The sequence below is a fragment of the Myxocyprinus asiaticus genome, chromosome 33 (genome assembly GCF_019703515.2).
Source record: "Myxocyprinus asiaticus isolate MX2 ecotype Aquarium Trade chromosome 33, UBuf_Myxa_2, whole genome shotgun sequence".
Taxonomy (NCBI): Eukaryota; Metazoa; Chordata; class Actinopteri; order Cypriniformes; family Catostomidae; genus Myxocyprinus; species Myxocyprinus asiaticus.
The window spans coordinates 4,518,560-4,541,287 of NC_059376.1; the positions used below are offsets into that span (position 1 = coordinate 4,518,560).

Below are 22,728 nucleotides of genomic sequence, written 5' to 3' on the forward strand. Positions count from 1 at the left end.
GGTCAGTAATTTATATGCAAATGTCAAAAGGCTAAAAGGGTTTTTTTCAAACAAAGTGTAATTAGCCATCACTGATCTTACACAGACGTTACAGGCATATGGTCTTATGGTTGGAGTTGGCATCAGTTCATCCTCTGAAGTCCATCGTAATAGACTGAAGTGATGTTTGGCTGGCACCGGCTGCTATTGACTAACAAGTCATAATAAAACACGATTCATAATAAAAACTAGATGTCTGAAATTGAAGAAATTGTGACAGAAATATATTACAACTGTAAAGTAAAATGTAATATTCAGTGTAATAATAATAATAATAATAAATCAATATATCACAAGCAAGACTGCTGTTGAATAAAAGTTTGGCAAAAAAATGCAATGACATGTTGAAAAGTTCTATTTTCATTTGTTAAAATTTTAAGAACTCATTTTGATGACACCATTTTGATGATGAAATTAAATTAAACTAAAACATGGAGTTCTGGAAAATAATAATTATTAAACTATAATTATAAAAATCATTATTAAATTATTAAAAATAACTAAACTGGTGTGTTCAATAGCACATTATCATATTAGCATATTTTTGCTGTGGTATCGAAATTGATATTGAGAACCGTGAAATTTCACTGGTATCATTACTGACTACTGAAATTTTGGTACTGTGACAACACTAACACTGGCTATCCCATTTCAAACTCAAGACATCATACACTCTAGCCATGATTGCATGATTGCAGTATTGGTTACATGAGTGGCATAGTGATAGTGAACACATCTCTAACTGTACTATCATTAACAGAAGAATCTAGAAAATCCTTCCTGCATTACAAAGTCATCATAGACTACTGTCAAAGTAATGGCTTTGTGTTGTTGCTGCATTTGCAATATGCTGCACTTTCGATTATGATAGCGTACAGTCAGATGGTCATTATTGCAAAATAAACCTTGGAAGAGTGATCAGGACCCCTGGAAATTACTTACCTGGTACAACCAGGGGGTCAAGGTTAGGCTGTTTAGCATTGTCCAGTTAGCCCCTGCTGATAGATGCCGTAACTACTCACAGCTCAGGATAGCCGCTAGTGAAGGACTTGGGAATATGTGTGTTCTTGTGATGCCATTAGTCATTTGGTGTTGTCATGACATCATTTTCCTGTGACTCCAGAGTGATTAGTCACATGACATTTATGGATCAGGTGATAGGCTCAAAAAACAAACAAACTGACAAAAAAAAAAACCTGTGTTGGAGCTGGGTGTCAATGACCAAAAATGGCATACCTTCCTTTTAGAAAAATGGGAATCTCTCCAGATATTATAGACCTCCTAACTGGGGTTAATGGTCAATTATACAGTTTAGCACTCATTTTACAAAAATATTTAACTGCAGAATACCACTCTTGACCAATCCAAATTAAGTATTCCAGAAAAATGTAAGCGTAAGCGTAGTTCTAACAGGAAGATCTCAGGATTCATTCTATCAGGCATCTCATCCAATACAGCCCTCGTTTCATAAGCCTGCTCAGCTGACTCTCATTGTTCGCATGCTTCCGTGTTTTCCTCACATGCATGTGAGTGAAACACACAATCATGTCACATGCTATGCCTTGCTTCTCCAAGCAACAGTCACTTCATTTTGGATTATTACTCACTGTGATGTTCACGCTCTTCAAAACAGATGGTCTCCATCAGCAACATTCACTAAGTTCTATTATTCTTTGGGAAAACAATAGTAAATTCATATAGTTGGTGGTTGATGGGGTTTCAGGCTTTCTGCTATCAATGTTCTCATGTATCTGTTCATCATATCCCTAAATACTGCATTAGTTTCGCTTCTCAAGGTGGCAATATTTCATTTTAACAGTTTACTCCGTTCTCACCAATCAAGTTAGGTGATCGTGTGTTTGCTCACGCTACGTTGTTATCCTTTGGCAAGGATATTGCTCAAATAACGTTCGCACTTATAGGGCTCAAACACATGTTGTTTATCTTTTGGGAGTGTTATATCATCCGACAGGGGGGTTGTATGGGGCACATGATTATATGGGGCACATACCTCTACAATCATCACTGATCCTTTTGCAAGGATATTGAACAAATAACATGCACTCTTATCAAAGGGCTCAAACACATACATTGTTTATCTTTCGGTAAAGGGTATTACACAACGATATCGCTCTTATCGTAGGGACCAAACACAACATTGTTCATCCTCTGGCAAAGATATGGCACAAACAATGGCCGCCAAAGAGCCCTTGTCGGAGGGCTCATATCATGCGATAATCATCTTCAGCAAAGGGTATTGCACAACAACGCCACCCTTATTGTAGGGCTCAAACGAAACACTGTTAATCCACTGGCTAAGATATTGCAAAATTAGTGTTCATACACAAGCATGGTTATCCTCCAGCAAGGATATCACATGAACCATGCCCCTTTTGTTGAATTATATTGCATAGTTCATACACAATTAACAAATTCAGAAATTTTAATAAGCAGCATACACTTCTGCAGGGTGTGGCACAATAGTAGCATGTTGTACAGTCATATACAGGCCATGTTTGCATCATTCTTTTGAATTTCTTCTCCTTTCAGATTTGTCTCTCAGCTTCTGAAGACCTGGTTGCTGTCCTGAGTTTAATGAATTGGCTTTGTATTTTATTTTGGGACATAGGCAGGGCTCGAGTTGAGGGAGGATGTGAGGGGACGTCATCAAGTTTGTTGCAAGAAATACCAAAAACCATCCCCCTTGTAAAACCACCATCCCCTTTACCATCCCCTTTAGATCAATTGTGTCATATATTATTTAGAACTAATAATGCAAGTAAAATATTTAATTCTCTACGTTTGATAAATAACAGACTTTAAATATTGGTGATTAGCCGATCAGAATTAGATTTCTACATGGTTGGGGTTGCCAGATTTCGAGAGGTGAAATCCCCCAATCAGATCTGTACACTTTCACAGTTTGTAAATATTCTGTCAGTGTGATGCTTTAGTTGTGCAATCTGGCAACCGCGCGAACTTGCTTACTGCAAAAAGGCGCCTGTTTTCTGAAAACTCAGGCAAAAAGTAATGTCGGACTTTAACGACGATGGGTTGACTTGTCCTTTTTAATATTCACATTAAACTTATGCCACTGAAGGTAATGCAAGTTTTCAAAAGTTTTGCAGACTTGCAAAAATAGCCAAGAGAACAGTTAGTGGAAATCTTTTGTCTTTCTTTAAAAAGAAGAGAACTGAAGGTAAGATATCGCTATGACAAATGTACAGTTACAACATGTACAAGTTTTTAACTCAAACTAAATTTTAAGGATTTTGCCCATAAATCGCTTTTGTGTGTAGAACAACTTTTTGCACCACTGTTTAAGCATCCTTCATAGAAACAGCCGAAACTTCCATCACTAGTTCGGTTATTGGAGTAGAAAAAATGCTTGTGTTTCTTTCATGATCATAACGTGGATTCTATTCATAAAATTAATCATAAAATACAATAACAGAGGGTAACAGTTGCATATTATGGCCATGTGTAATAAGGGTCAATGACGTGACGCTCATTTTCATTGTCCAGATTTATTAACTAAAACAAAATATTTATGTATTTATCTAAAAATACATAAAAATGCAATTTATACTAAATATTTACTTGAACACACCTCTTCAATGGTGAGCATAATTTTGAATTTGAAGTCATATTGATATTTTTTCTGTGGCTTAAAGTAAAAAAAAGTCATGTCATGTCCAGAAAAAGTACAAAATAAATAAATAATAAATAAAAGTCTAATTAAAAGCTGAAATTCTTGAAATAATAAATGTTGGCATAACTACTGCAGATTAATCTTTTATTGTTATTTCTTAAAAAAATAAGTAGTGAAACAACTGTTTTAAAATATGATTCATTTTTTAAAAAAACGCTTTTGCCGACAAAATCAAAGTCATAACCTACATGTATTTGTTGTTATGTTGACCATAAAAACCAGATATACAAAAAGATCGGACACCTTGAGACCCTCAAGACAGTGTGAAGTTTTTAAAAACCATCTGATATTTATTTTGACATTTTTAAGAAAAGGCATATTTTGTTCTGGTCATGTGGTGTAACCCTGTGAATGTTGATATTTTTACTTAAAAAATTTATGATATTTATACAAAATATTTTTTACCAAGAAAAATGTTTTTATCCTCTCGTATTCAAGGTGCAAAGAAAGTGGTTAGACCACATGACATTTATAAAGTTTTACATTTTTTTGTAGAAAATGCCATAACGGTTTTTCAAAAATGACATTTCTAAGTACAAGTGTTTTAAACTAGAATTTTAAAAGATTTCTTATTTTTAACTCCTCGGACAACCTTATTTATCAATGACCCATAAGCATTAGCGCTCTCATAACAGTACATCCCTATATTGACTTTTTGCCAGCACCACCAAAATGTCACCCTTTGTCTGTATTTTAAATGTCACCCTCAGTAGCGGTTTTAACCACCATGTAAACCACGCAATTGCATGGGGCTCTGGATGTCGGGGGGACCCCCTCCCTAGCAGGAAAGCTCAGCAAAAACTGCTTGAGGGGTGACATGTTGTTCTGGGTACACGTGTGAATATGTGTCAGTGCTCTCAGAGTGGTTCCGCCGGGTTCGGGTCAGTTGTTCAAGTAGGACTTTGAGTACGGGTTTGAAATTTATAAAAAATATACAGGCCTTCCGAACTTGTTTCGTCTACACACCTTGACTGCTGCTCTGCATCTCACTATTTCTTCAGTGTCTCATGCAGGACCGGCACATTTTTTGACACTGTCAAGTTAAAAGAACGTCAGGTCTTAAAAATGCATATCGAGACACCTGCGTTCCTTTTATTCATTGTGCTGCATCTTGATTGTTTTTAGTGCAGGTGTCACAAAGATTTAACATTCTGAACAACTTCAGGTTGCAAAGAAGTGACTGTTACAATGTTAAAAATTATTCCAGATTGTTCTGCACCAAGCAAAGTTTCAGCGCTTGATAAACGGCAATGATTTTTACTTCTTCTTCTGCTCTAGTGTGCTGAGGGGCCGTCGTGCCTTGTATGTTTATTGTTACAATGCTGTTACGAATGTTACCTACGATGCTTACACAAAATACTGCCTTTTGCAACATGTTGAACAATATACAGCAGCCTCCAGGTGAAAGTAAATATGACAGAAATATACTATTATTGTATATAACAAATCCTAAAAGTATTAATAATAATAATAATACTGTAGCATATTATAATGACAAACTGGACAACAATAAATAATTGTTGGGTTATTATAATAATAAATATCTAATTTCCAAAATGTTAGTTAAGTAGTAGGTTTTGCTCACCCTGTTCAATAATATATATATATATATATATATATATATATATATATATATATATATATATATATATATATATATATATATATATATATATATATATTGTAAAAATATATGTAAGTAAATATTGCTTTTTTTTAATCACAGTATTATGGAAAAAATGGAAAACATATATTAATTATCTATAACTAGATTTTTATTTCATTAAACATTTTGAATGTACTTGGCTACAATGGCTGATGATTGCTTTGAACCTCATGAGGAACACAACACATCAGACAGTTTCAGAAGACTTTAAATGGTGGTGGCTCAGCAGTTGAGGCTCTGGGTTACTGATCAGAAGGTCAAGGGTTCAAGCCCCAGCACCACCAAGATGCCACTGTTGGGCCCTTGAGCAAGGCCCTTGACCCTAACTGCTCCAGGGGTGCCATATCATGGCTGACCCTGCACTCTGACCCCAGCTTAGCTGGGATATGTGAAAAAAGAATTTCACTGTATATGTGCAAAATGTATAATGTGTGATAAATAAATATAATTATTAAATGCAGCATTTTAAATCAAGCAGTCTTTTGGAATACTTTTGAATAACCGTCATTTGGTCCAAACAAAATCATTTCTGTTTTGTTCTCATTTAAACTTTAAAAAAAAATTCAAGGACAGCCAAGACATTTTTATTTTTAGATGTAAGGAAGAGTCCATAATGTGAAGTGCTCTAAAACCAGACTGAAATATTTCATTTATAGAATTGGTGATCAGAAAAGATTTTAGAGATGAAAGGCAAATTAATATAGGTCTAAAATTAGCTAAAACAACAGGGTCAAGATTAGGTCTTATAAGATAAAGTATCTCAGTAGCATGTTTAAAATGATCTGGTAGGGTTTCAGTACTGAGACACTTATTGATAAGAGACAAAAGACCAACAGTGTCAAGGATCTGTTTAAGAAGACATGAAGGAATAACGTCTTGTGGAAAGGTAATTTTAAATGACCAATAATTTCTTTAAGCGTTTGGAGAGAGGTTCAAACTCATTCCATGCGACAGAACAGTTAATGGAATCAGAAGGATCATGGCAGGGGGTAAGATCTGTGATCTCAGAAATGCGAGCAATCTTGTGAGATGTGAGATGACGTATCAGGATATACATTTTCAGTTTGATTAATGACAGAGTATATAGTGGAGAAAATAATTTTTGATCTATGGCAGTTTTTTTTTTTTTTTGCAATGTTGTCAGAGAAGTATTTTGTCTTTGCAACCTTGACTGCTTTCTGCGAGTTATACAGGGAGTCCGTTAGGATTTCATAAGACACCTGAAAGTTATCTTTTTTCCATTTGCGCTCCACTCTTCTATAGATCTGTCTAAGAGAGTGGGTTGTGTCATTAAACCACAACTCCAGTTTAGGTTTAGGATATATAGCATTTAGTGGAGCAGTTGAGTCTAAAATATTAGAATAGGTGGAATTAAACAAATTTAGATGTTCATCAGCATCTAAATGGTGTAGAGGAGATTCCAAAGCTAAGGATTTGCAAGCCTCCTTATATGCTATGGAGAAATCGTCACAGGAAATAGAACAGAAAATATGGGACCAACGGGCCAGAGCAGGTGGTTAAATACTTGGTCAGAAGGGAAGCAGTAAACATGGCTTATGATCAGAAAAATGTATATCACATATTTCAGTCACAAACTTGTAAGCCATGTGATAAAATCACATCTAAAGCATGACCTTGTATGTGTGTAGGGCTTTTCACCCACTGAACAAGTCAGTTGTGGACGCTGGTAGAGGTGGCATTTTCGTGACCATTCTCTAAAGTGGCATTAGATAGCAAGCCCCCACATACAGATGCACATTCCAGTTCTCTATTTCTCCACGTTCTGCTATTTGTTGACAGATTTAACAAAATATGCAACCTACATTTCTTACATCCACTGATATTCAGTTGCAATTTTGCTTGTATACCAGCATATAAGGGTTTTGAATCTGGAACCACATGTAATAGCGAAGATCATACCTGGGCCAACACACTGTAAAGGTTTTACTGTTATTTGTATATTTATCATTTTGTGTACTCCGTTTTGACTGAGTATTTTATTTTGTTGTTGTTTTTCTTTTGTTTGTTTTCTAGTAAATATAGCCTTCAGTAAATATTGTAGTGTATATGATTCTCTAGAGAAAATGCTTCTGTGTTTTTATAATTTAATACAAATACATTCATTACAAATTATATAATCAACATAAAAATTTGAATACATGTACATGTACTGTATGTGAGATGAATAAGTATTTCAGAATTTCCATATCCCAAAAACTAAGACATTCTTGAAATGCTTGTAAATTCAGTCTTTTACTCTGTTGATAATATACTTTATAATAAATTATGTATTATTATTATTATTGATAAACAATAAATTAAGCCGCAAGCAGCAATCATTAGGGGCCAAGCAGGCATGGACCTTTTTCACAGTGCAATATACAGATCTGGAAAAATGTATGAGGCCACTCCAAATGTTTCTTAAATCCTCATCTCTACACATATGGCAGCCATTCCATTCCCTTGTCTGTTGAATTCCTGCTTAAAAATTCAAGGAGTAGCATAAAATCACCCAACAGCAATGTGGAAGACTGAAAAAGCTGCTATTGAAAATCAGGGTTATTCCACCAGATATTGATTTCTGAACTCTTCATAAGTTAAAACATTAGTATTGTATTGTTTATAAATGAATATAAACTTGTTTTGTTTGCATTATTTGAGGTCTGAAAACACGGTATCTTTTTTGTTATTTTGATCATTCTGCAAATAAATGCTCTAAATGACAATATTTTTATTTGGAATTTGGGAGAAATGTTGTCAGTAGTTTATAGAATACAACACAAATGTTCATTTTACTCAAACACATACCTATAAATAGTAAATCCAGAGAAACTGAACATTTGGAGTGGTCTCTTAATTTTTTCCAGAGGTGAATGGTTTTTGACAGGGACCTTACAGTCTCCTCTTGGGTTGTACTGTTGTAAGTGTTTTCGATTATTATGCGGACAAAACATTGCATCTGTCAAAAATAAATAGACAACAAACTCCACAAAGCACAAGCTGTGAATATTAGATGCGATCTAAGACCTTTATATGGCTTCATTCAGCACATGCAGTTGAAGCTCCACCCTCAATCCCTGGATCTCCACCTCCTACGGTTCAGCCCGCTCCGCCACTATCTCTACCACCTGAGTCTCAAATCCCCGATCCTTCTGTGGCTCCGCCTGCTCCTCCTCTGGTTCCTCCTCTTGAGACCCAAATCCTCCCTCCTCCTGTGGCTCCTTCTCCAGAGCCATCTCCGGCTCCTCCATTGGGATCTCAAGTCCCTACTCCTGCTGCTCCACCTCTGGATCCACCTATGGCTCCGCCCCCTATGTTTCCACCTCATGCAGCCAAACCGCCGGATCCCATTCCCTTCCTAGAGCTGCCTCCCAGGCCTCCTGACCCAGTCCCTGCCCTGTGGCTGCCTCCCAGGCCTCCTGACCCAGTCCCTGCCCTGTGGCCACCTCCCAGGCCTCCTGACCCAGTCTATTTTGATATGGTTTTTGTCCTCTGTCTTCAGTTTTCCCCAACTACATTTCCCATAATGCACTGCCCTCATCACTGCTATCTGTTTCCAGTCCTCCTCACCTGTCCTCCATTCTCTCATTAGCAACTGTGTATAAATACCCTCTAGTTTTGTCCATTCCTTTGTCAGTTCTTAAAGTGTTATTTAGTTGGTTATGAATTGTGATGTTAATTTGTAGTGTTCCACTCCAGCGTGTTTCCTTGATTGATTCCTTGTGAGATATTTGTTCCACTCCAGCATGTTACCTTAATTGATTCCTTGTATGCCATTTGTTCCACTCCAGCATCTACTATTAAAAGATTGAAAGTTATTCCAGCATCTCCTCTTCCACTCCACAAACCAACGTCACACCCCAGTTTTTCACTAAATGAACACATGGGAGAATGAGATCTAATCACTTTCATTGATATGCACTTTTATATTTATATTTTATATACAATGATACTTAGTAGCCTAATAAAAAGCGTTATTTACCTAGATATATTTTTACTTAAAAAAATTTTTGTGAATGAACAAGGTGTGTAAAAATGCATTTTTGGAACTCAGTAGAACATTGCATAATACTAAAATATTACTGTGGGACCCAGTCAAGTTTATTATTCTAATTTAATACTGAATTATCAACATTAGATTTGTTTTATATACAAGTAATATATTTTCTTATTTTTTCACTTAAACTTCACCTGAGGCTTTTATTTTGAACCTGAAAGTGCGGCGGTAGTGTGTGACAGCTTAATGTTCTGCATATGTGATGTTTAGATGCACGCAAATCTGGGAGAGGGGCTCTGAACACCAGCATGCAAGAGAGCATTTGCCATCTTGGAAACATCGCAAAGACAGCACAAAATAAATTGCAGCCTCATTTTGATGACCTCAAACATAACTTCTTCATTCCATAAATTCAGAACTTTGGCAAATAGTTTCTAGCAAAACTAGTTGTTCTCTGGTGCGGACCGTTTAACACAAGACCCTCCTGATTCCAGTCCATGCTGCTGATACAGTAAATGCTGAGGAGATGTTTGTGTAGTTACAACTGAATGTATCGAAAAGGAACATTTATAGCACATTTTATTCATGTCAGCAAATGCTGCATTATGCTGTGTTGTTGTGAATTTGACAAATGTTTTAACTGTGTTTTTATTTTGAGCATGAGTAACTTATGGTCATGTGTCATCACATGCAGGCTAACACTTATACATATTACATTATATAAGCACAAAATGCAATCATATTAAAGCGACTTAATAATAATTAGGTAAGGACTTAATTACCTTGTCAAGTTCCTCCAAGGTTATCTCAGAATCAAGAGAGTTTTTTTGCTCATTCGTCAGTTTAGGGCGTTCTAATGGATCCACAAAGTTTCTAATATCTTCATCAGTAAACGAAGACGTGGAACTATAGAGATCAATATATAATTATTTAAAGGCATTATAAATATCAATGGCTGAGGTAAACATTTCACAACCAGCAGATTTCACTGAGGGAGTGGTAGAAAAAGACTCTCTCTGCTTTATATATCTAGCCAAAATTCACCAGGGCGTGATCTGAGACTAAAATGTTTCCAATTGAGCAATCCACAACAGATGAAATGAGGGACTTAGATATAAAAAAATTTTAAAAAAAAACTATTCTTGAGTAAATCTTATGAACTGATGAAAAAAATTTATAATCCCTACCAAATGGGTTCAAAAGTTGCCAGATATCTGCAAGACCAAGATTTTTGCACATCCTGTGAATTGTCAGTGTTGCTCTAGGGGGCTTGCACACTTTTGCTTCACTATGATCAAGGACTGAGTCCATCAAAAGATTAAAGTCTCCTCCCAATATTATGTCATGAGGGGTGCCAGCAGCTTGCAACATCCCATCAAGATCTATAAAAAAGCCCTGATCATCAGCATAAGGTGTGTAAATATTAGCCAAAATCAACCTTTGCCCCTGAATTTCTCCTAAAACAACAATGACTCTTCCTAATTTATCTTTAATATGATTGAGACATTTGAATTGTAGATGCTTATTTATCACTGTAATGACTCCACTGCTCTTACTTGAGCCAGCACTAAAGAAAACATGTCCACCCCACATCTTAGCAAATTTTTCAGCTTCCTGCGGAGAAAGATGTGTTTCTTGAAGAAACACAATATCATATTTCTGATGTTTAAGAAAAGAAATAACCTTCCTTCTTTTTATAGGGTGCCCCAACCCATTCACATTCCATGTGGAGAGACACAACTTATTCATATTAACATTTGACATATTGATATAATAAAAAAATAAAAAAATTGTGTCTCAAAAACAAGATTACACAGACCACATTCCCCATTAAAGCAACAAACAAACCCCAAACTTCCCCCGGAACAAAACAAACAGAAAAAAGAAAATCGTGCGCATTAACCCCGTGCACGACAGCACCAACCAGCGTCAGTCCCTCAAAACTCAAAGAGTCCATGTACGCCTACAAGAACCCCCGCGACAACTTTGCCATCGGATTATTCAAGTCCGGTGTTTCTGCACAAATTTTGTAGGCAAAATTACATAACAGAAAATACTTTGTAAAACAGACCCCAGCCAACAGACAGAATAACAGAAAAAACATGTAGATTCATTCACAGAACTGTCTCAAAGGTGTGTTCCTCCACAAAACAAACTCCAGATGATATAAAGCCATTCAGTTTCCTTGGACAGACAAACGAACATTCAGTGAGCCAGCTGTTATGAGTGCAGCAGATGACTTAATCATTCTACTGTCCCTTAAAAATACTCCACAAAAACAAACTCCAGCCAACAGGAGGCATAAGCACAAAGAACGAACTGATTTATCCACAACTGTCCCGAAGTAGTGTAATTCCACAAAACAAGCTCCAGCCGCTAGGCGGAGCCAGCATAAAAAACAAAACCGGCATCCAGGATCATCAGATGATCAAGAGCCAAACTAACTCGGAGGCCGCGAAAAAAAAAAAACACCATAACTTACTCAGCCCATCAACTTTATAAAAGATGTCCTTTATGTGAGCATGTAGATATTTTGCGGTCTTCCATCGTGTCCATTCTCGGTCTGGCCAGGAACTTCAGTGTAAAAAAAATCTTGCGTCAATGCAAAAGTTTCTTGGAGTCATGCCATAAAACAAACTCAGCCGCTAGATGGAGCCAACACAAAAAGAAACAAAAATGGCACCCAGCTTTCTCAGATAATAGAGTTCTCAACCGCGAGGCAGTCCACTAATATAAGAAACATCAAATGGCTTACTCCAATGTATTTATGAAGGAGAGTGCCTGTTTTGGACATGTAAATACTTTGCGACCATTCTTCGTTTCTGTTCTCAGTTTGGCCGGGAACATCAGTGCAAAAGCAATCTTCTGTTGGTGTAAGAGTTTCTTGCATTCCCTGAACCGATCGTGTTTCTCTCGTCGAATTCGCTAAGTCCGGGAACAAGAAAATATTATCGTTCTTCCAAAAAAATATACAAGATAATAAAGCTTTCTTGCGGGAACGGAAATCCATGTGACCATATCACCGATGGGGCACTGGTGGATTCAGAGAAGCTACACATTTTTGTTGTAGTGTATACCGTTCCGGTGTTGTTATCAAAAATGCAGATTAGCTAATTATAGCACCACTGTGTGGCCGATTGTCACAAAATTTGATATGCAGCTTTGAGTTGAAACCCTGCTTGTGTATAGTCATTTCTATAACCCTCGACCTTTCCCAATATGAGTTATAAGGTGCTGAAATTTTATTGGCCATTGGCAGCCATTTTTGTTGATTTGTCAAATTGATTTTTTATGAACATGTTAGCATTTGAACCAAAGGAGATGCATATTTAATTTGAACTTTGTCGCTCAAACGGCTGCAAAGTTATGACAGTTTTTTTAGTTGTAGCACCCCCTAGGGGCAGAATTGTATGAAACTTTGCTGTCATCTTCTAAACGTGCAGTTGACTATCTATACCGGGTTTGGTTATGTTTGGAGTTTGTGTTGTGTAGATATTGATCAATTACTCAAATCACATTAAATCAAAGGAATTATATCATTAATATCTTTGGAACAATTTTACATATCAAAATTCTTGTCAGGGGGGTCTGTAGATGATGTATATAAAATTTTGTGCCGAACGGATTAACGGTTTAGGAGGAGTTCGAAAAAGTCGGTTTTTAAATAAATTCAAAATGGCGGAAAAAAAATTATAGATGGAAATAAAATCAGAGAATTCAGAAGAAAATGTTTTGATTCTAACCCTTACGGTTCAGGAGTTATGGCCCCAAACACATTTGCCTTTGTTATAGCACCACCTATTGGCTGATCGGGTTAAGAACATGCTTATGTCTAAGTTGTGTGAGTACTACCATTCCCCAAAGTTTCATGTCTCTAGCCCTTATGGTTTGGTCTGCACGATCAGTTTTAGGGGAGAATAATAATAATAATAAATATAGCTGCAAGCAGTGATTAATGGGGTTCAAGCCTTTAAGGTCCATTAAGTTCATATGCAACAGATATCGAGTATTAAGTAGACAGTCTGTTAGCAACTAAAACAATGTTAAAGTGCCTTAATTCTGAGAAATATCAGGTGAGGTAGCACAGAGATATGGTATTTTTTACATTTCTGACTGTTATTATGCCACTAAGAGGCATAGGTATGCAATTTTTTATGTGTCCTCAGAATGACCCCATACATAATTGTCTCAAAATTTGTGAAAATTCAATAAGTTACATAGGCCGTTCAAGAGTTATAACTGTTTAAGTAAAAGTGGCCACACCCTCTGCGTACGTTTTTGTGTAGCTTTGTGACAATGAATTGAAAGTTAAAACTTTTTTTGATAATTATTAATTATTGGACTTCAGAGAATCTTTCTGTACACGTTTTAGTGTACAGAAAGTGACCACACCCACTATGTACGTTTTGGCTTACCATCTGACGATTAATCAAAATTTCAAAATTCCTTTGATAACTTTTCATACTGGGACTTTGCTGAATATTTCTGCACTGGTTTGGTTTGATCAGGCAAACGGCCCAGGACAAGTTTGTTTAGAATTTTTACAAACAATCCAAAATAGCGGGAAAACGAAAGGGCATAGCAAAACTTTTACAGGGAAAAACTATTCATCATAATGCAAGGAATTACAGGAAAAAATAATTTTATTTCTAGCCCTTACAGCCCAAGAGTTATGGCCCAAAATGTGAAAAGAATTGTTCACTATAGCACCACCTATGGGCCAATCTGGCCGATTCCATGCGTATGGTTAACCAGCCAGATTACTACCACACAGATATGGTATTTTTTACATTCCTGACTGTTATAGCACCACCAGTCCTCAGAATGTCCCCATACATAAGTGTCTCAAATTTTGTGAAAATATCTCATTCCGTTCAAGAGTTATAACTTTTTAACTGCTTACATTGTGGTGTAGCTTTGTGACATTGAATCGAAAGTTAAAATTTTTTGATAATTATTAATAATGAGACTCCAGAGAATCTTTCTGCACTGGTTTGGATCCGATCTGGTAAACGGACTAGTTCAAATAGCTGCTAAAAGATGATTTCGTTGATGGTGGCCATGTTTTTCAAGGTATGCGACTTTCCTCATAGACCTTGATGGCACCTTAGACACAGACACTGCTTGCAAAATTTCAAGTCAATCTGCCCAACCGCTCCATAGTTAGATCCATTAAAAAAATATTACTATTATAGTGCCACCAAGAGGTAGAGAAGCACAATTGTTTTTGTGTGTCCTTAGAATGTCTCCATACATATGTGTACCAAATTTTGGTGAAAATATTTGATTCTGTTCAAGACTTATAAACATTTTAGTAAAAGTGGCCACGGCCATTACGAATGTTTTGGCGTACCATGTGATGATAAATTAAAATGTAAAAATTCCTTTGATTACTTTTCATTTTGGGCTCCAGAGAATCTTTCTGCACTGGTTTGATTACGATCGGGCAAACGGCCTAGGACTAGTTCGAAAAGTAATCTTTTAAAATAATCTGAAGTATTTATTGAACGTTTTGTTTCACACCAATGGTACGTAGGCAAAGTTGTTCAGAATGAGGAGATCTACAATATGGTATGAATAACGTGTTTCTTTGTGAAACACAGCGGTATATACAATGATTTGCATGCATGTATAATGTGATAGCGCCTCCCGGTGGCCAGTTTTTTCACATTTTGCACAGACCTCTTGGGCCAAGAGACAAATAGGCCTACCAAGTTTAGTTCCGATCAGCCTTATTTAACCCTATATAAAAGCTGCTGAAAGCTGATTGGTCGATGGTGGCCATGTTTTTAAAGGTCCTTATAGACCTTGATGGCACCTTGGACAACGACACTGCATGCAAAATATCAAGTCGATCGGACCAACGGTTCCACAGTTAGAGACATTTTTAATTATTATAGCACCACCATGAGGCAAAGGTGTGCAGTTTTTTTGTGTGTCCTCAGAATGAGCCCATACATACATGTACCACATTTAGTGATAATATCTCAATCTACCGTTTTAGTAAAATGGACATGCCCACTATGAACGTTTTGGCGTACCGTTTGACGATAAATAAAAATTTAAAAATTCCTTTGATAACTTTTCATAATGGGACTCTGCTGAATCTTTCTGCACTGGTTTGATTCTGATCGGGCAAATGGCCAAGGAAGAGTTCGTTTTGAATTTTTTTCAAACAATCCATAATAGCAGGAAAACAAATGGTTGAAGCCAAAAACATTGGGATCTTAAAAGATTCGTCATGATGCAAGGAATCACAGGAAAAAATAATTTTGTTTCAAGAGTTATGGCCCAAATAAGATTTTTGTTTTGTTTTGTTCACTATAGCGCCATCTATGGGCCAATTGAGCTATGGGCCAATGCGAGCCAGATGCTATACTACCATCCTTGAAAGTTTCAAGTCTCTAGTACTTATGGTTTGGTCTGCACAATCAGTTTTAGGGCAGAAAAATAATAATAAAAATCTGGACAAAAACAATAGGGTTTCTAGCCCTTCAGGCTTGAACCACTAAATATAGCTGCAGTGTGGTATCATTGCACTCGACAAGTCCTCAGGAACATAATGAGATCAGTCTCGTGAAAACAGACCAGCGCCATTAAAAGTTATAAGCTCACAAATTTATCTTATTTACTTTTTTGGCCACTAGGTGGGGCCGGACCCAAACTTCTTAGACGCCTTCAGGGCATGGTGCTGATGACACATGCAATGTTTCGTAACGATAGGCCAATGCGTTCGTAAAATACAGCATTTTACGTCAAAATTCTAAATGGACGATGCCAAAAATGGGTACCATTTGACTCGGTATGTTGCACTGAATCTAAAGAGACAAGTTTGGTGATTTCCGGTTGAACTGTTCAAAAGTTATAAGCAAAAATAGCTGTTTTTATATCTCCTGACCCATAGGGGCACTGCGCCGAAATGCTGCAGTTCACCTCAGAACATGATGGCTATGACACATACCAAGCCTCAGATTGAATTTGGCGCCTTCTTCGTTGAATTTGTTGAAGCGCCATTCAAAAACGGTTTGGTCTATCAAAATTATTTTAATAACTTTTTGTCCTGAGTGTCTCCAGATGCTGCAGGCCAATTTTCGTGCAAATTGAACATACAGACATTCGGTGCTTGAACCCCTAATTATCCTAACAAAAACAATAGAGTTTCTAGCCCTTCGGGCTTGAACCCCTAAAAATCCTGACAAATACAATAGGGTTTCATCCCTTTGGGCTTGAACCCCTAATAAATTATAAAAGGTTATTATGCATTTTTGAAGATGGGGGAGGGGTCATGTCATATCTTACCTAGAGCACCAGAATCACCACCCGATTTTAGCGTTCCCCCACCTCCAAAATCCCAGTTAAACTCCTGTGGACGCCGACCGTAAGCGGTAATCTTCCACAGCCACAATGTCTTCTGGGCGAAGAAAGACCCACAGTATTTACAAAGATTTTATTTTACCACTAGGAGTTCTCCCAAGAGATCCTAGCTAATAATTTTTGCTTAAAACCCATGGTGTTGTCGGGGTCAAATGCACGTATGCTTACATTTTTCACAGGGCTGTTTGCGTATAATGACTTCTAAGGTTCAAGTTTGCGTCCATAATCTACTGCTGTGTAAACTTCACCTTTAACTGTTTCCTAAGCTTTTTTTGTGAAACCGGTGATTCTTTGCTGTAATTGGTGCATTATCACTTGAATTGTACCATTCCCTGCCTCTGACAACCACTGTCTTCAGCTGAGGGAATTCATGGCAGTGAGTGGAGAGACTCTAACTCTAAAGCAGTATCAGGTAAAATGAATAAAAAGAAAATATATGTTTCCAACCTCCTGTATAAGAAGGAATCATCACGTATTTAATGGTACAAATTTAGTTCCATATGAAATCCATACAGGGCACCATTTGTCCCATATTTGTGCATCGCTACCCTTACATGTGTCATCGGGTGCATATGTGGCGGCACACAGCGCTATCTCTTTAGAGTATTTGACTGAAGGGTACAGAGCTATAGTCAGCCCTTGTAGGGAAGTTTCAGTAGCGTGGCCAGCCTACGTAGCATTTCATTCCCTCCTTTCAGGGAACCATGGTTACAGTCGTAAACTTATTGTTCCCTTTCAAGTAATTTCAACACTGTGCCACTTTAACTGACTTTAGGGGATTATACCATCATGCCGTGCTACTGATCGCACATGCAACAACGTCAAAGTATGTCTGCCTACTGACAGACCACCCAATGGGATGTGTCTGGTTGCTGTGTCAGCAACATACAGTATACTTTGAGCGTAGAGGGAGTGAGCCCACATCTAAACTTTCTTGCAGAAAGTAAAGTATAGGCTGTACAGTGCATTGTACAGGGTCTTCACCTGGAGAGGAACACCAATCAGAGAACACTCGCCATTTCAAAGTGTATAAATATCTCATTGAGGGGGTTTTGGCCTGTCGAGCACTTGTTGCGAGAGCCCGTCTGTGTCAGTCGGGCACTGTTCAGTGGCCAGACGTGAAGTTTCCACAATTCCTGTTGTGAATGCCAAATCATGCATGAGTCAGGGAGTACCACAGGCAACAATGCATTGTCTCTGAGATGTAAATAGATCTATTTTGGCTTTCCCGAAAAGATCCCGTATCATCAGTACAGTCTGAGGGTGAAATGGAGGAAATAACAATGTTGAAACGAGGAGGCCACCTTGTGAACTGTAGCACATAGTTGTGCTCAGGCACGCAGCAGAACCTCATTTCTGGCTCACAGCGGCAGGGAAAGTGAGATGGCTATTAGGTGATGTGGAGGTGTCTAAAATCTCTGTGTTGCAACATAGGCAGTCTCCTGGCATGTTGCCAACCATGTACAACTTACGGAATTTCAATGATACACCCAAATGGCAATAATCACATCATAACGTTCATGTGTTGAATTTGCTATAGTTTACTTTCACATTGCTTCTTCATCAAACAGTCAATCACAAAAAAAGTTAACTTTTAAAACACACACATATTCATGTCAAAAAGGTTGCCGACCCCTGGTGTATAGGGTCGTTAGTATATATATATATATATATATATATATATATATATATATATATATATATATGTGTGTATTTTATTATTATTATTATTTGTTTTTTATTTGTTTATTTTTTTTACATTTCTTGACCTGTAGGTGGCGCTGTCACCAAACTTTGCATGTACCCTCAGATCATGGTCCTAATGAAGCATACCAAGTTTTACAGAACAAAACATTGCCGAGATATAGCCTCGAATCCTTTTTCAAGCCCACCTTGTTAACTGTTTTCTTAAGTCAAAAATCAATTTAAAGGGATAGTTCACCTAAAAATGAAAATTCTCTCATCATTTACTTACCCTCATGCCATCCCAGATGTGTATGACTTTCTTTCTTCTGCAGGGCACAAATTATGATTTTTAGAAGAATATTTCAGCTATGTAGGTCCATGCAATGCAAGTGAATGGGTTCCAAAATGTTGATGCTCCAAAAAACAGATAAAGGCACCATAAAAGTAATCCATACGACTCCAGTGTTTTAATCCATATCTTCAGAAGTGATATGATAGGTGTGAGTGAGAAACAGATAAATATTTAGTAATTTTTTGCTAGAGATTCTTCTCCTTGCCCAGTAGGGGGAGGTATGCGTGAAAAATGTAAATCACCAAAAACACACAAAGAAAGTGAAGGTTATCTATTTCTCACCCACACCTATCATATCGCTTCTGAAGACATTGATTTAACCACTGGAGTCTCAGGGATTACTTTTATGCTGATTTATGCGATTTTATTTATTTATTTTTTTTTGTTTGTTTTTAGCTTAAAAATTTTGGCACCCATTCACTTGCACTGTATGGACCAAAAGAGATGAGAAAGTCTTCTAAAAATCTTCATTTGTGTTCTGCAGAAGAAAGAAAGTCATACATATCTGGGATGGGATAAGGGTGAGTAAATGATGAGAGAATTTTTTTTTTTTGGGTGAACTATTCCTTTAATTATTAATTCAGATTAGATGTGACGTAGGAGATTTATACAGCTTTATACCATGCCTGCCATTGAAGAGATGGTAAGTCTATCCCTCAGCCTCATTTTCATTCCCGTAAAAAAATCAAAGATGGCGCTAAAGTGAATAAGGTATACCTGGTCTTGTGCTGCTCTCTGTGGGTTTAGACCAGAAAATCTGGTTTTGTTTCAGCTGTTTTGTGACAACTTCTATTGCTAAATATGAGCTAGACAGAAACAAAACCCTGTCTTGAAGGTTTTGCACAAACAATAATCCTGTGTGTGTGTGTGAGTGTGTGTTTAAGAGAGAGTTATTATTGCATGCAGTATAATGGTTAAGCTGTGGTTTGTCGAGATTCCCTGTTTGACCTTTTGGGCAAACTCACACTCCATACAAACCTTGATCACAGGAAGAGAGCAGGGGTTTGTGGGTTATGATAATCACTCAAACACTCTTGATGGCTAAATACATCCTCTTGCTGTGCCATTCAGTTTGTGTGTGTTTGCAGTATTGTGTGTTTGTGTCTGCTGCTGTTAAACTAATGACTTACTGTAGGTCGTAACTTTCCCACCAGACAACAGGTTTTGATGACAGCTGCCAGTGATAGAGATATGGGCATCAAACTACTAGATTTCCCCCCCTTCAGAAACAAAACGAGCCCTGAGGAGGTCATAACTTTGAGGACAGATGACAGGTTCATGTCTCACCTCAAGCAACAGGTCAGTGTGTTATTTTCCTGTGTTTTTTTTGTGTCCCCTAAGCGGCAGACATTTTTCACCATTATGCATCAATTCTAAATGTTTTATTCATTATGATCAGTAAAATAATCATGGTCACTAGTTGTCATTATTGATACCATTATATCTCTATTTTCGGTTTGATCTTTAACTTGCAGTTTGGCTGTATGTTTTTTTTTTTTTTTTTAAATGTTGCTGTATCTCACAAAGGTCTTTCTGTCTGGAATGATGCAAGTTACATTCCTGTCATTGTCATAATGCATCACTGTATGAATCATAATGCTTATAATGTTTATAAAAGCTTTAGAAGTAATCAGCCCGCAACTAATAATCATGTGAACAAATGCAACATTCTAAGCTGTTAGTAGTCAGGACTCTTACTGAGGTAAGCTTATTTCTGGGAAATGTTGTCTGTAGGCCAAATAGATGCCTCGTAAACAGTTAAATGGAAGGAATTTCAGGGAAGTAGCCATTATCTCAAGTCAATAATACCTCACTGAGAACAAGAGACACAGATGGGAGCTGGTGTGCTGACAAACACACACAGAGACACTTGAAAACACAATTAATTCAATTTTTAAAGCCCTGTTTACGCCTGGTATTAAGATGTGTTTTGGGTGATCGGATCACAAGTGGTCAGTGCTAAATACAGGTGTAAATGTTAATCTGTCCTGATGCATCCCAGACAGCAGCAAATCACCACCCACTCACCTGTCAATCAATTGCTGTGCTTAAACAAATGTTTTAAAGTTTACCAGTTACGTGAGGCTTCAGAAGAAAATAAACTTCTGATTAGAAAATTGGAAAAAGTACATACATATACTCTACATTCTCAATAGGGTTGTCATGATACCATAATTAAATCTGACGGTACCATACCAGCTAAAGTATCACAATACCAAATAGTATCACGATCCCACTCATTTTGTTTCTTATAGCAGGGTAGTGAGTATACTGTTAGTGTGTTAGTTCTTAAAAGCTTATACAAAGATAATGTAATCATTTTCATATCAACCAAATAAAAGACATGAAGAAAAATAGTTAGAAAACTTGCATTTATTGTAAAGTGATCAGCAATTTCCATAACATATTTTTTTATGAAGGAATATATGACACTGACCTTGATGCATAGGTGTATGATAACTTTAAAAGAGTTTTATGAAACTTTTATGAAGACCATGTCATGTGATTATTACCACAAATAGTATTAACCATTAGCATTAGCGCCATGAATGCAGATAGGTAAACATGACAAATTACACGTTATTGTGTGCATATATCTTCCAACCATAATAAGAGTCATTATAACACGTTTTTACTGATCTCATGCAGATTCCATTAAAAGACTATTTATAGAATATCCATATATATAAGGGCAGAGGGCGGGGTTGGGTCGTTATTCCGCACACCCGGCCCCTAATTAGGCTGATGAAGACCGAGAGGGATAAAGGCGACCGGAGACGGCAGTGCGACTGAGAGAGAGTTACGGGCAGCTGCCCGACACCTGTGTGTGTGTCTTGTTGGTTCAGTTCTCTGTCGCACTGCCGTCTCCGGTCACCTTTATCCCTCTCGGGCTTCATCAGCCTAATTAGGGGCCGGGTGTGCGGAATCATGACCTGGCCCCACCCTCCGCCCTGCCACAATATACATACATACATACATAATATAGCTCTGAAGTAACGTTACGGCAACAGATTGCATAATTTTGTGGAAAATGGACATGAATAATAATTCTTTAAGAAGTAAACATACTGTATGAGAATCTATCAATGTTACTCTATCAATATTAATGTGCACACTGTTGGGCCTCATGTATTCAGATAGAAGACAAAGGAGGCCTAACACAGTCGTAAAACCTAACTCAGTCCCACATACCAAGTCATAAATTTTACTGATAAAAAATCGCGCCAAAATCAAACAAAGGGAGTCCAAAACAGACTACAAATCCCTTGCTCACTAAAGGATCGAACTCTCAACTCCTATTGGATGAGGCACACGACAGAACACACCTCAACCATGACATCATCAGGAGTAGAAATACCTCTGAGATGCTTCCGGGATTTGCTTCCAGCAACTTTGCTCGCTGTGTGTAGACGCAGCTCATCGCTGCTCTCAGGTGCAGCCTCGTGGCACAAGAAAGTAATGTCCGACTTGAAACTGTGGCCATACAATCTCCATCTCGCTGGACGAGTTGAGATTACTCTGTGTTCCACCGAACACTCTAACGGATCCGAAGGAGACCGCTGAGCAATCCGCATCTTCATCCGTTTGCCTGCAGAAGTGAAGAAATAAAAGATTTCTCTTCCATCTTAAATCAAGTCGACGTCGCTGATTTCTCCGCCAGCCCGCCGAGAATCAGCAGCTGTACCACCCGCCGACAGAGCGAGGAAATGGCCTCCCGTCATCACCCGAGCCTCAAGGAACTGGGTCGGAGTTAAAGGACGGATGAACACACATTCTACGTCCTCATACAATTCAAGTAAGAGGTTTATGTCTGGGCAGAGATAGAATATTATAGTGTGTTATTCTTGTGTATCAAGGTTATTGCTTGTACAGTTTACGGACCGCCGTGTCCGCTCATTATT

The 22,728-nt window shown here is 37.5% G+C and overlaps 1 protein-coding gene across 1 annotated transcript in view; it reads left to right on the top strand.

Moving 5' to 3' along the window:
- LOC127424757 (ERC protein 2-like) overlaps positions 1-22,728 on the top strand; it is a 113,179-nt gene that overhangs the window by 26,632 nt on the left and 63,819 nt on the right. Inside the window, exon 3 of the mRNA XM_051670193.1 lies at positions 19,981-20,125. Within this exon, the coding sequence (XP_051526153.1) occupies positions 19,981-20,125 (145 nt within the window). The remainder of the gene's footprint in view (positions 1-19,980; positions 20,126-22,728) is intronic.